Raw genomic sequence first — 13,118 nt, forward strand, 5'->3', positions numbered from 1 at the left:
TGAATATATGAAAGCAGGCATTGAGCTAAACCAAAATAGACTGTGTCAACTTATTGCAAAGTACGTAGAACAGCCTTTTAAGTAGAGCCCTTATCCCAGTCTGTCTGTGTTGGAATTGCTTTTTAATATGTTTTTAACCCTTTTTTTAAAAAAAAAAACTTTTTAAAACCTTTTTTTTTAAAAAAAAACCTTTTTAAAGCTTTTTAAAAAATATGTTTTTAAAGATGTCTTAATTTATTTTAAAATCTGTTTTTAATGATGTTTTAAAGTGTTTTTAGTGCTTTTGTTTGCTGCCCTGGGCTCCTACTGGGAGGAAGGGTGGGATATAAATAAAATAAAATTAAAAAATAGAGATTATTCTGCTGTTCACAGAATGTCACAAATCCCTTGCCTGTTCCCTGTCCACCACCAACACCATTTTAAAAAATGGACCCAAGTTAGTCATGTCCATTAATTTTGGTGGGATTCAGTGCCCATTTACGTCAGTGAAGGCAGCTCTTGGGAGGGTTAACTCAGCAGGGGAGTCAACCTTGACTGATTGCCCACTCCTGGGCTGCCCCCACAGCCAGCAAATCAGCTGCCACCTCCACCCTCCCTCACCGCCACCCACTCCTGCTCAAAAGGAGCTATCCCAGCTCACTGTTTTCTCTCTGCACGGACTGCCGGCCCCACAGAACCCTCGTCCAAGATGGCTCAGCTCAGGGTGCAGTGTGGCAATATCCAGAATGACCACAACCTCCTCTCCCACAACAGGAAGGGTCCCAAAAAGATGTCCTCTCTCATGGAGATGAAGGAAGTCTTCCTCAACGCTGACGCAGTTTGCTTTGATGTGGACAGCACGGTCATCAGAGAGGAAGGCATCGATGAGCTGGCAAAGTTCTGCGGCGTTGGAGACGCGGTGTCCGAAATGTGCGTAGGGCTGTTGCTCGCTTGATTGCACAGAGAGGAGGACAAAGATTTGTCCTCTCTCCTCTCGAGAGGTTGAGGTGTTCAGATTCCACCCCTGGCCTGGATCCAACCTTGTCTCACCTCGGGCTGAGCTGTTCTGTGTGATGCCAGCTGGCTGGCTGACAGCCTGGGAAGCCCTTGCAAGCCAGTAGAGAGTCAGTGGTATTTTTCAGATTTGTTACTGTGCCCTCAGTGACTAACACATCACAGATGGGCTAATGGGGATTTGTAAAGGCTAGTCCTTTTGGGGGGCTGGGGGGACCTAACTGCAAGAATGTTCAGCCCCAATGAAAATGTGGGGGATTCTGCTGAGATGCACCTTGAACGTAGCTCTGGGTCTGGCCGCCTTCAGCATGTCCGACAGGAGTTTCTACGGGCGGCCAAAGCGTGAAGTTGTGGTTGGGACAGTGCAGGCAAAGCCTCGTTTCCTTCGACCCTCATCCTGTGCATCAAATCTTGCAGCGGGCAGAGAAAGCAGCCTAGTCCACACACCTTGTGTAATAATGAGGCTACTTTTAAAAACATTTTATTTCTTGTACTTAGATGGCCACTTCTACATGGGACTCTAAAGTGGTCTCCTATCCCACGCCTCCATATTGACATGGACTTCCAGATCATTCTCTGGCCCCTTGACGAGGTCACATGAGCAGAGAGCAGTTGCCAACTTAATTTTCCTGGCATATTGAACTAGCAGGCAACCATCATTCTCTCCCCCCCCCGCAACTAATTAGGAATCTACTATCCAACCCAAAAAACCTGCCTGTTTGGGGTTCAGTTTGAAACTCCTGAGAGGCCCGAGATTGGTTTCGCTCAGCCTTTCCCCAACCTGGTGCCCTTCTAAATGTCTTGGGTGACAACTCCCATCAGCCCCCGCCAGTGCATCCTGGAGTATCTGGAGGGCACCACGTTGAAAAAGGGTGGCTTACCGGGGCAGTTCTGCATAGTGGCTCCAAAGGGTTGGAAACACCCCAGGGCCCCTTTTGGGGGACTGCTCATCAGGCAGAATGAATCCAGCCTGCTCTGTCTGTCCGAGGCTGGTAGGAGTCGTAGTCCAAAACATCTGGAAGGCAGCAGGTTGGCAAAGGCTGATTTGGGCATCATGGCCAACAGCCGCAGATGGATGTCATCTCCATGAATTTAATCCTCTTTTAAGATAATCTCAACTAATCATTGTGATTGCAATTCACCTGCCTACTTTTAAACATTTAAATAGTAGCCTCAGGAGATCAGGGTTGAGCCGGTGGGGGTTTCATTGCTATTCACCTCGCGAGGGAAGCTTCCCTCGGGGTCAACAGATGCTTCCTAACCTGGGAAGAGGTTTCCTTTCCACCCTGGTTGGGGCCTCCCTGGAGGTATCTGGCCGGCTATGACAGGAAACAGGGTGCTGGACTAGAAAGATGGACCCACCGGGATCTGATCTGTTCCACAGTAAGGGGCTGAAGCAGATTTCTCCACGTTCTCCTGACCTATAGCATAACTGGTTGCATACATACAGCAACGTGCACGCAGGCGGTTTCCTTTTTGCCTGTAAAAGTCTGATCTGGATTTCTTGCATTTCTCCAAATCTCAATTTAGGACTCGAAGAGCTATGGGTGGCTCCGTAACATTCAAGGCTGCATTGACTGCACGGCTTGGCCTCATCCGCCCTTCCTATGAACAAGTGCAGAAACTGATATCGGAGCATCCGCCCCAGTTAACGCCAGGAATAAGGTAAGCCGTATTCTGAATTGTTGGACTCTGCGGCCATCCATGGACCATCCCCGGACGTCTTCCATGGAGACGCGTCCTGCTTATGATTCATGAAGAAGTGGGTGCAGTGGCACATGGGGAGGCGGGGAATCAAAGGCAGACTGTAAAATGACAAATTCCACCCCCTCAGCCAGGGTGAAAGAGGCTGGAAGAGGGCGTTTTCCATGGAGGAAACGTGTGCTTGGGTCTCTCTTTCCTCATACTGGCTGAGACACCATTTGAGATAAAGTAGACATTGAAACAATTTCAAGAATTTCTCACCTTGTGGCGAGAAGTTATTTTTTTTTGTAAAAAGCATTTGTGAGAATGTGTGGATATGATATCCTGGGATCTAATGCAGCCACTGTTCATCCCAGTGAGCTTTTGGCAGCAGGTGTCCCCCAGTAAATTGCACCCTAAGTTCCTGGTCCTTATGGGTTTAAGAAAAAAGCCCGGAAATGCAGAACCGAAAAAGAGCTGTCCAACTCTCTGCACAAAAGTAGGACAGTTCACACACCTACATCCTACCAGAAAAAGCCTGTCTAGATGAGGATACTGAGGAAGTCCGTGGCTGCTGATGTATCTGGGCCCCATACCATTCATTTATTTGAAGGCTGTTACCCAGTATCACCCAAAGGTGCCTGTGAGTCTCTTAGGCCCACTGTTGCAGCTGTGAGTAGATGATAACAAGGGCAGGACAGGAAGAAAAAGAGAAGCCTCTTCCTGAACCCTGGTGTTCCCCTGATACTGCGGCCTTAGCCATCCTGTCCTTTTCCTCCAAAGGGAACTGGTCAGCCGGCTCCACCAGCGAGGTGTCCAGGTCTTCTTAATCTCCGGTGGCTTTCAGAGCATCGTGGAGCATGTGGCCTCGCAGCTGAACATCCCAACAGCAAACGTCTTTGCCAACAGGTTGAAGTTCTATTTTAACGGTAAGCTTTACCATGCTGGGGGGGGGGGACTTGCTGCAGCCACAGCCAATGTGGGCACTGGATTCCACAGAGCAGCCCTCGCCACTACGGCCATAGGATGCTGGGGCTGATGGGAATTGTAGTCCAATGCAGCTGGAGGCTGCTTTAACCCTTTCCTCATAGGGGAGGAGCTCCAACCTCCTGATCATTTTAGTTCACTTAAAGCAGGAGTGGGGAACCTTAGGCCCGAGGGCTAAACGCGGCCCTCTAGGCATTTCTGTCTGGCCCTCGGAACTCTCCCCAGTGGTTTTGCCTGGCTGGAATGCATCCCTGGACTCTGATAATGCTTTTCTGGCACATGAGAGAATGTAGAAGCTAGCCTACTGTACAAAGGCAACATTTACATATATTGCTCCACCTACTTTTGGCTCTGGCCCCTCCCACCGCTGGCACAAGGCCCCCAGAAAGATGCCCAGAAGAGAATGAAAAAGGTTCTCCATCTCTGATTGAAAGGTTGAAAGAAGCCAGAGTCACGAATGACCTGCTGCTTCCAGTAAGCCAGTTTGGCTGAACGGTTTGGAAAGGACCGCTCCTTCCAACAGACGCTCTGCTCCAGAGCACAGAAGGGTCATGGAGTGCAGCTGCGAAAGTCAGCAGTTGCAGGATGGCCCTCTTATCCGCCAGCTGGGCTGCGGCTTGATAAGATGCAGCTTCAAGGTGAAATACTTTGCTCTACTGACGATCAGGGCTTCCGAGATTAACAGAGTCGCTCATGGGACTGCTGTGGAGCAGGCGTTTGGCAGAATTGCTCCCTGTGGGCACAGGGAGAAAAAGACAGGCAGATCTCTCGTTATAGGAGATTTCAGGCTGTGAGCTTCTGTGAAAGCATTGACCACTTTAGCAAGATCCAGATAGGGCTAGCTGCCCTGCCCCTTTCCTCACGGCATGTAGAAGGCCCACCTTGGAAGATCTTGTGCTTATTGGAAGGTGAGATCCAAGTGTGGGAGCCAGAGGCCCACTTCCAATCTCACCATGTGGGGAAGACCCATTCCCAATATGGCCCTCAGTGAGCTATGGAGCCAAAGCACCTTGCACTGGGGTCAGCAAGGAAGGTTTCGGCATCAGAGGGTGCCTTTCTCAGATAATGGAAACCCCTAGAACAGGCGTGGGGAACCTGTGGCCCTCCAGATGTTGGACTGATGGGTACTGGGGAACACAACAGCATCTGGAGGGCCAGAGATGCTCCCCCATCTCTGCTGCAGAGTGTGACAGGACCAAAGAATTGTGTATACAGAGAGATAGATTCCAATTTGCCAAATAATGTTTCCTAATCGGGAAGCTGCAAAAATCACTTCTGATACACTGCCCTTTCTACCTTTATTCTTACAGAAAAGGGAGGGGAACTTCTGGCCTTCCAAATGTTGTTTGACCCAGCATCATAGAACCATAGAATCGTAGAGTTGGAAGGGGCCTATAAGGCCATCGAGTCCAATTCTCTGCTCAGTGCAGGAATCCCAGTTAAAGCATCCCTGACAGGTGGCTGTCCAGCTGCCTCCTGAAGGCCTCCAGTGTTGGAGAGCCCACCACCTCCCTAGGTCATGGGTTCCATTGCCGTACTGCTCTAACAGGAAGTTTTTCATGATTCTATGATCTTCTGGCCATGCTGGCATGTTGGAGTCCACCAACATCTGGAGGTCATCAGGTTACCCCCACTTGCCCCAGAGGGACCCTTCACCATCTCCATCTCTCCCCGTCATTGACCCTCCTTGTGGTTCTCTTAAGCAGCCTGCTGCAGCCACCTGACTTCCTCTCTGTCATGTGCCTCTAGGAGAATACGCCGGCTTTGACGAGGCGCAGCCAACAGCCGAGTCGGGTGGCAAAGGACAAGTTATTAGTTACCTGAAGGAGCAGTTCCAGTTTAAGAAGGTGGTTATGATTGGAGACGGGGCAACAGATATGGAAGCCTGCCCACCCGCAGTGAGTGATGACATTTGTGGTCTACCCCTTCCTCCTCTGAGCCCAGGGCAGTTTCCCCAAGTTTATCCTCACAACAGTCATGTGGGGTAGGTTAGGCAGAGAGAGACTGGCAAAAGGGAAATGTCTGTAACTTGGTGGTATGGTAGAGCATTGGCCCTTCGGGCAGAAGGTGGTCTCAGGCTCAGTCCCCGGCATCTCCTGGCTGAACTAAGAAAGCCTCCCGGTCTGAACCCTGGAGAGCTGCTGCCAGTCAGTGTAGACACTACTGAGCTGGATGAACCAATGGTCTGACACATTGTAAGGCAGTTTCCTGTTTCTGTGTTCAAAGGATAGCTTGTGAACGTCATTGTAGGATATGGATTTGAACACAGGTCTCCCAGTCCAAGAGGCTAGCCGACAGCCAATATCCCTGACTGGGCCACAGAAGGTGGCTAAGGGTTGACTCGCCCATGGTTGAGTTTTCCTGGAACTGGAATGCACCAGGCTTGTGCAAATCCACGAGGTCACCTTTCCGCAGTCCTAGGAAGGCTGCCTAATCTGTCCCAGAATCATCCACATCAGCCCTCTCTGCCCAAGCCAACCTGCCTTGCAACCAAACCACATGTTAGGCAAGTCACATAAGCCTGGGGCAAGACACACACCTGCACATGCTCTCCAGTCCCAGCCAGTCTATCTTAAGGAACAGGATGCTGGACCAGGTGGGCCTTTGGCCTGAACCAGCTCCAGGGCTCTTCTGATGTTAAACACAGCAACGAGTCAGACCCTAAGCAGCCTAAGTGGAACTAACCCTCCACGCTGCCCCATAGAAAAAGGGATTGGGTGGATCTCCACACCACCCAACGGCCGATTCCTGGCTGTGGCAACCCCAAAAGAAGCAAGGGGGGCAGAAAAAGCCCTTGAATCATCTATAGGGGAAAAGGCTAATGTTTTCCTCTTCCAAAAGAACCAGGCCCAGTGCTGGCTCCTGGTTAATGATTTCAGCTGTCCGTTAATGATTGCTGTGCTATCTGCCAGGAGGGGTGAAGCAGATCCAAACTGATAGGTCCGGGAGGCCAGCCAGTGCATCAAGAACTGGCACTGGGGAGCAAGCCGCTCCTGCGGTCCAGGGTCATCGCCCTGTTTTGCAATGACGTTTTTCAGCAAAAAACTCTATTTCATCACATCACATGATTGATTTTTAAAAGGGGAGGAGGGAAATATGGTTGGCAGGTGCTGTGGATTCACTGGCAACTGGATAGCAACCAGATTGTGCTGAGCCAGAGAAACGTCACTTACCCGAATCCACCAGGATTTCTGCAAGGATCTGCCTGATTGTTAATAAACTAAATTGACAAATTGGTTTGTTCTCTTTGATGTTGGCTTGGGCTGATGGGAGCTGTCGTCCAAAACACCTGGAAGGCACCAGGTTGAGGGAAGCTGGGATAGTCCACCCACCCAAACTGGCCTCGCTCTACCTGCCCGGCATAGCCGAAGCCGGCACTGCAAGCGTTCTGCTTTCCCTGGGTCCAGGCTCATCGGATGCGCCACCGGGGGTGGAGGCTGCTGTTCTGCTCCACCTCACATCCTCTTTTGCCCATGGAGTCCTGTGGCCTCAGTGGATTTTGAAACAGAGAAATAACCAGCCCATCCCTCTCTCTTTTTCAAATGTTTCCCCAGGACTGTTTCATCGGCTTCGGAGGCAATGTAGTTCGAAAACAAGTGAAGGAAAAAGCCAAGTGGTACATCACCCATTTTGATGAGCTGCTGAAAGAACTGGAAGAACGATAAATTATGAACTAGGCTTATTTTATTAACTCTTATCATAGATAGATGTATACCTATGCAATTAAATATTTTCTTATTGTTTGCGAACAGGGGTGTTTAGAACTTTTGATTTCTGGGTTGGACGCCCCTTGAGGAACTCATAGCAAGGTCTCACTTGACATGGGGCAGGAGAGGATGTGGCCACAGATCAGGGGTGTGGAACATCTGCAGTCCTCCACATGTAGTTCAACTCCCATCATCCCATCCCATCATTGGCTGGCTGCTGGAAGCTGGAGTCCAACAACACCTGGAGGGCCGCAGGTGTTCCCCATCCTCTCCACAGATGACAGCAAAGGCCCATTTCTAAAAACAAAATGTTTGGGGCTCAAACTTCCCTCTGAATCCACACCATCTCTGAAATCCCAGCCCCTTTAATCCAAGATGGTTGGGCTGCGGATATGAAATAGGGATGGGGGAGAAATTCAATTCAGTTCACATTTAAACCTCCCTAATTTGCACTTTCTGAGATGATAAGCTGCACATGCATGCCCACTGGTGGAGCATGACAGGAACTTAAACGTTAAGGTTAGAAAGATGTGTACAGATGCACCACAGTCTATTCCTCAAGAGATCTGCTCATCTGAACTTGGAAAAAGGTTCAACTTTTTCTTAGTAAAGAACCAAAATAGTCCAAGAATGGTTGGGGTGGGGGGAGAGAGAGATCCGCCCTCCAAGAAAGATAGAGGAAACACAAAAATGGATGATATGGAAAGCAAACCTGACATATTCATCCACCCCTAGTCTGAGGACGTTGAAAGCTGTGGCCGTCCAATAGCTGACTAAGTCCGTTCACATCCCAAGCCAGGATGGCCTTGTGACATCAACAGCACAAGTTGCCAAGCGGCCTGTGGCTTTCACTGACGGCAAGGCCCAGCTCCCCAAATCCTTCAGTCCTCCAGTCCCAAACCTTTCTTGCGCTGCTGCTGCTTGCAACTCTCCAACAACGGTGTTTGAGCAGCAACACATAGACACCCTGACCATATTTGGGTAACAACACACAGACACACACATGCTAAGCAGCATCCGTCTGCAAAGGGGCTTTCTTTGGAGACCAGGCACATCTTCAGGTCTTCCTGCTCAGCAGAAGTCCCAAAGACGGCTGCAGCGGAGGCTGGGGTGGGGAGAGAGGACACTTTCACAGGGAATAGCGCTCTCTTGCTGAGCTTGAGGGCTCATAGCCAGAACAACGGCAGTATTATGCCAGAGCCCGTCAGCGTGGGACATGCCAGGCTTTCTGTTCGGAAAAGTCTCTCTGCCCCCCTCTCGTTTCCAGGCAATCAAGCTTCACAGACGAGTCTCGACTATCCTTCTTAGCTAATGATCTCAATCAAAGCTCAGCCCCCCCCCCCAACCTGTTCTAAACGCTGGGGCTCAGTCCAGGAAGATGTCATGGTGAAAATCCAATTAAGAAAGCTGTTGCCTTGCTGTGTCCTGAGCGTAACCCTGTAGCACCTTGATGCCTGAAGCAGGGATGGGGGAACATCTCTGGCCCTCCAGATGTTGTTGGACTCAAAACTCCCGGCAGCCAGCATGGGCAATGGTCAGGGATGATGGGAGTGGAGTTCCAGCAACACTGGGCAAATAGCTTTCCCAATCCTGCTTTAGAATATGCCCTCTGCATTCATCACAGAACGCCCTGCTCTCTAATCCCTGGAGTACTGGTGATCCAGTGGAAGAGGACAATGTACTCTGCATATGCTCAGAGAGACCTCCTCCCATTCCAGACTCACAAGGAAGTTCTGGGCTTCACTCCAGCCAGATGGAAAAACATCTCAAATGTTAGGAGCCAGCAGAGCAATTTTTGGCTCCTGGAACCCATAAAAGGCTGCCTTCCTGAGGCAGGCCACTGGACCACGGAGGCCAGCATTACCCACATTACAAATGGGGAAACTGTGGCCCTCCAGACAGAACAAAAGCACCTTTGTCACTAGCAGTAAACTAGAAGTGGGGAATCTCAGGCTGCCAAATGTGGCCCTCCAGGCCTCTCTGTCTGGCCCTGGTGACTCTCCATGGCCACACCCCCTCTGCCCATACCCCCCCCCTCTCACAGGCCCTGCTACATGCCATCTGTGAGTGCTTTTGCCCGGCTGGACTATGTCTTTGAACGGTCATAATGCCTCTTTTTGCACCCAGCACAAGTCACTCCTGGTCAAGGTAAAGCTGAAACAAAGCTCCCTATTCATTGCTGCGCATGATACAGGCCTTTCCCTTGTCATTCATCAGCACCAATGCCTGAGAGACATGTGCCCAGCCAGCATCCTAACTGCCCTCTGGCGAGAAACTTTTCTTGAGATCTCTCACTTTTTGCTTGGCGTAACCCCTCCTTTAGGAAACAGAACCCTTAGAGATCATCTCTGAGAGACGACATTGCTAAGAACGCATGAAGAGCTCTGCAGCCGGATCAAGCCAAGGCTCATCTAGCCCAGCATCCTGTTGCCACAGTGGCCAAGCAGGACCTCCCCACTTGTGGTTTCCAGCAACTGGCATTCAGAGGCATCCTGCCTCTCAGAGTGGAGCCAGAACGTAGCCATCATAGCTAGACACCATGCATAGCCTTATCCTCTGTGGAGCTGTTTAACCCGCTTTTAAAGCCATCCAAGTTGGCCAATGCCAAGTCATCTTTCTTTCTTTTCTTTCTTTCTTTCTTTCTTTCTTTCTTTCTTTCTTTCTTTCTTTCTTTCTTTGTGCAATTCTTCCTGGGACATTGCTTCATCTCCCCCATGCCCTTGCCTTCTTTCCATATTTATTATTTTCTTTTGGGAACAGCTCAAGGGCATCTGATATGCTTTGCCTACCTGTGGCTCTGGATAAAAGCAATCGCCTGCATCATTTATGTTGTGAGTTTGCCCCATTGCATTTAACCCTCCAGTGCAAGCTGGTGGATCCGTAGCACGCTCCCCCTTCTCCTTGCCAGTAATTTTCCTTGCCTCCCTCCCTCTCTCTCCCTGCTTTCCCACTGAACTAACAGATTAGGCTAATGATCCATGCAGGGAAGTTTCTGTGAAACTACTGCATACATAACGGATTCAACTACTTCCTTTTATATTTTCTAACACATTCAAACCTTTATTTTTCACCCATGGCAGAGTCTGTCACTAGAACTTTGCATCCAATTCACAAGTTACCACCAAAAAAGGCTAGTGCATAACTGGAGTTCCACAGAACTGCCACTAATGTCTGTAACGCAATTCCCACAGGAATCTATCAAAGTACACACAGCAAGTCACCTTTTCCTGCTCACTATGGGAATTTGCAGTGTGATCTGGCTAGGAAGCCAATGGGAAGCCAATTGTAGCTCTTCAGAGCTGACATCCAGCACCCCAATCTCGCAGAAGCATACCGCTACCGTCACATTTGAATCGGGCTCGTCTGGGTCAGGAAGGCAACCCATATTGCCCTCTCCTGCTTGACCCCCACATCCAATGAATGCAATTACCCCTTTGCAACCTGAAAAACACAGGTGGCTTCTGATCAGAGGCCTAGTTAATCATTTCCATCCAGCTCAAAACAGAGGTTTTTTTAAAAAAGGTACCTGCATATCGCATGCTGTCCTGAGAATTGTTTTGCCAAAACTCATAATGTTGCATTCTCATCTCCCTACCCTGCTCAAAAAACAGCAGGTTGTACAAGGTGACCATTTTTACAGCCCCAAACACCTCTGTTGTTGCATTCACACTCCATAAGTAAGATCTTGCTGCATCAGATGCATGGATAGTGCTCTGGGGATTAGAGGTTGTGTCCAACTAAATATTACCATTAAAATTAAAGGAGTGATTTAGCCATGGCTATCAATTTCAATGGGTTTACTTTGAGTAAGACTAGCACTGGATACAACCTTATATAAGCATGGAGTGTACACAGCATAAGGCAACAATACTTGGCATTTAACTTTATAGCACATTACAAGTGTTCGTAGTGCTTCATGTCCACTTAGCAGCTTGGTAATTTTTACAACAGCCCTGCAAGATAGGCCAGTATTGTTATCCCCACATGCTGATGGGGTGGAGGTCCCAACCCATATACGGTGAGTATCTGATTCATTTTGGGATTGCCTCCCACACACCCCATGCATGACTGCCATTTTGTGATGGTGCCCATGACACTTTCTCGAAAACGCAAATGCTCCCACTGGCTCAGAAACATTGGTGTCCCTTCCCTGCTGTCACCTTAACACCCTGCCTTACAGTGCAATCCTAACTATGTCTGCTCAGAAGTAAGTCCTATTGAATTCAATGGGGCTTTCTCCCAGTTACGTGGGGTTAGGACTGCAGTGGAGAGAAGCTAGATTCTGTGGGCATGCACATGCAGAACAGCCCCAGAGCAAGAGTTCCCAAATTGTGGTTCATCAACCACTGGTGGTCTGTGAGCTTCGTTCAGGTGGTCCATAGCGTGGCTGTACAAATACAATTAAAGCACCATACAGCATCTAGCACAGTGCATTACAATTTCTACAAGAGGCAGAAAAATAATTAAGTTGTCCACCAAGACTCCAAGCAATTTTCAAATGGTTCTGTGGGGGGAAAAGTTTGGGAACCACCGCCCTAGAGTAACGCATGTCCTGAAGGCCACTCACGTGTTCTGTCCAGTCTGCCTCCCCATTTATACCGTGGAGTAATGCTAACCTGCCTCACCAAGCTACTGCAAGGATTACTTCGGCAATATATATTTTATCCAACTCTGAACGCTTGACATGCACTTAGGTAAATTCTAAGTATTACTTTAAATAATAATAAAGTCTGAAGCCAACTACTAATACTGCCATACCAGCAGCAACATAGACAAGTCCCTGCTTGCAACGTGCTTACCACTAAAGACGGACGGCAGAGACACAAGACAAGGAGGGAATGGAGTAACGTGGGCAAGTGCAGTTCAGATGCAGTGGCTGCAAAGTGGAATGCCTTCGTGCCCCACTTCTGGCATCGGTTACACATACTTAAAGCTTGGTCAGGGCTGAGAATGAGAATCTAGGATAAGCCAGAGACCACACAGGCCTTTCGGGAGGGATTTGCAGGATGGGAGGTGGTACAGCAGGAGTTTTTCAGGAGGGAGTTCCACATGTAGCGGGGTCAGGAAGGGACAGAGGGAGTTTTTGTGTGCAGTTTGCAAGGCCTCCATGAAAACACCCTCTTACACGACTCGTATCTTCAATGACAAATGTAAAAACAAGGCCGCAAAAGGTCTGTGAGAAATCTGTACAGTTTGCTGATCTGGACCATTAAATAACTGATCAGATAATGAAGCTGGACTCGGGAAATAGGGAGATGAGAAAGTTCAAGGGGTGACATGGGGAAATTCCACAACTGACAGACAAAACAAGCACATTTCAGAGGCGTTACACAAGGGGGCGGGGGTTGTCAGGAGAGGCAACTCAAATCATTAATTTATTTCCAGCTGGAAAATTCCAGGAACCAATATTTACAGACAGAAGAGCCAGCTTTCAGTTAACACAATGTTCAAAGCTGTTTCATTAACCTGGTTTGTCAATCAGAAGGAAATAAGGCACTAAGGCTCCCAATTGCAAATGGGGAGGGAGGAATAAAAAAATCAGGAAATTTCATTTGCTCTCCATATATATATATATATATATGACACACAAGAAATCGGTTCAAATCAAAATACGAAATTCAGTGCAGCCCCAGCCCCGATGGATCTCTACAAGGGCAGATATGGACCCAGCACGGAAGTCCAACTGCCTGTCTCTAAGCAGCAAGCACCAAAGCCTTAATTTGCATTAACTGGAAGCTTTACTGTGCA

General features: G+C 48.9%; 2 protein-coding genes across 3 annotated transcripts in view; one reads left to right on the forward strand and one right to left on the reverse strand.

Moving 5' to 3' along the window:
• CCT6A (chaperonin containing TCP1 subunit 6A) overlaps positions 1–13,118 on the reverse strand; it is a 182,096-nt gene that overhangs the window by 25,980 nt on the left and 142,998 nt on the right. The gene's annotated exons all lie outside the window — the stretch shown is intronic.
• Positions 634–7,412, forward strand: PSPH (phosphoserine phosphatase). Its single transcript, XM_061605036.1, has 5 exons — positions 634–909; positions 2,524–2,658; positions 3,460–3,605; positions 5,413–5,561; positions 7,218–7,412. The coding sequence occupies exons 1-5, from the start codon at positions 689–691 to the stop codon at positions 7,326–7,328; spliced, it is 762 nt and encodes a 253-aa protein (XP_061461020.1). The 5' UTR covers positions 634–688; the 3' UTR covers positions 7,329–7,412.

The sequence above is a fragment of the Rhineura floridana genome, chromosome 21, assembly GCF_030035675.1.
Source record: "Rhineura floridana isolate rRhiFlo1 chromosome 21, rRhiFlo1.hap2, whole genome shotgun sequence".
NCBI lineage: Eukaryota > Metazoa > Chordata > Lepidosauria > Squamata > Rhineuridae > Rhineura > Rhineura floridana.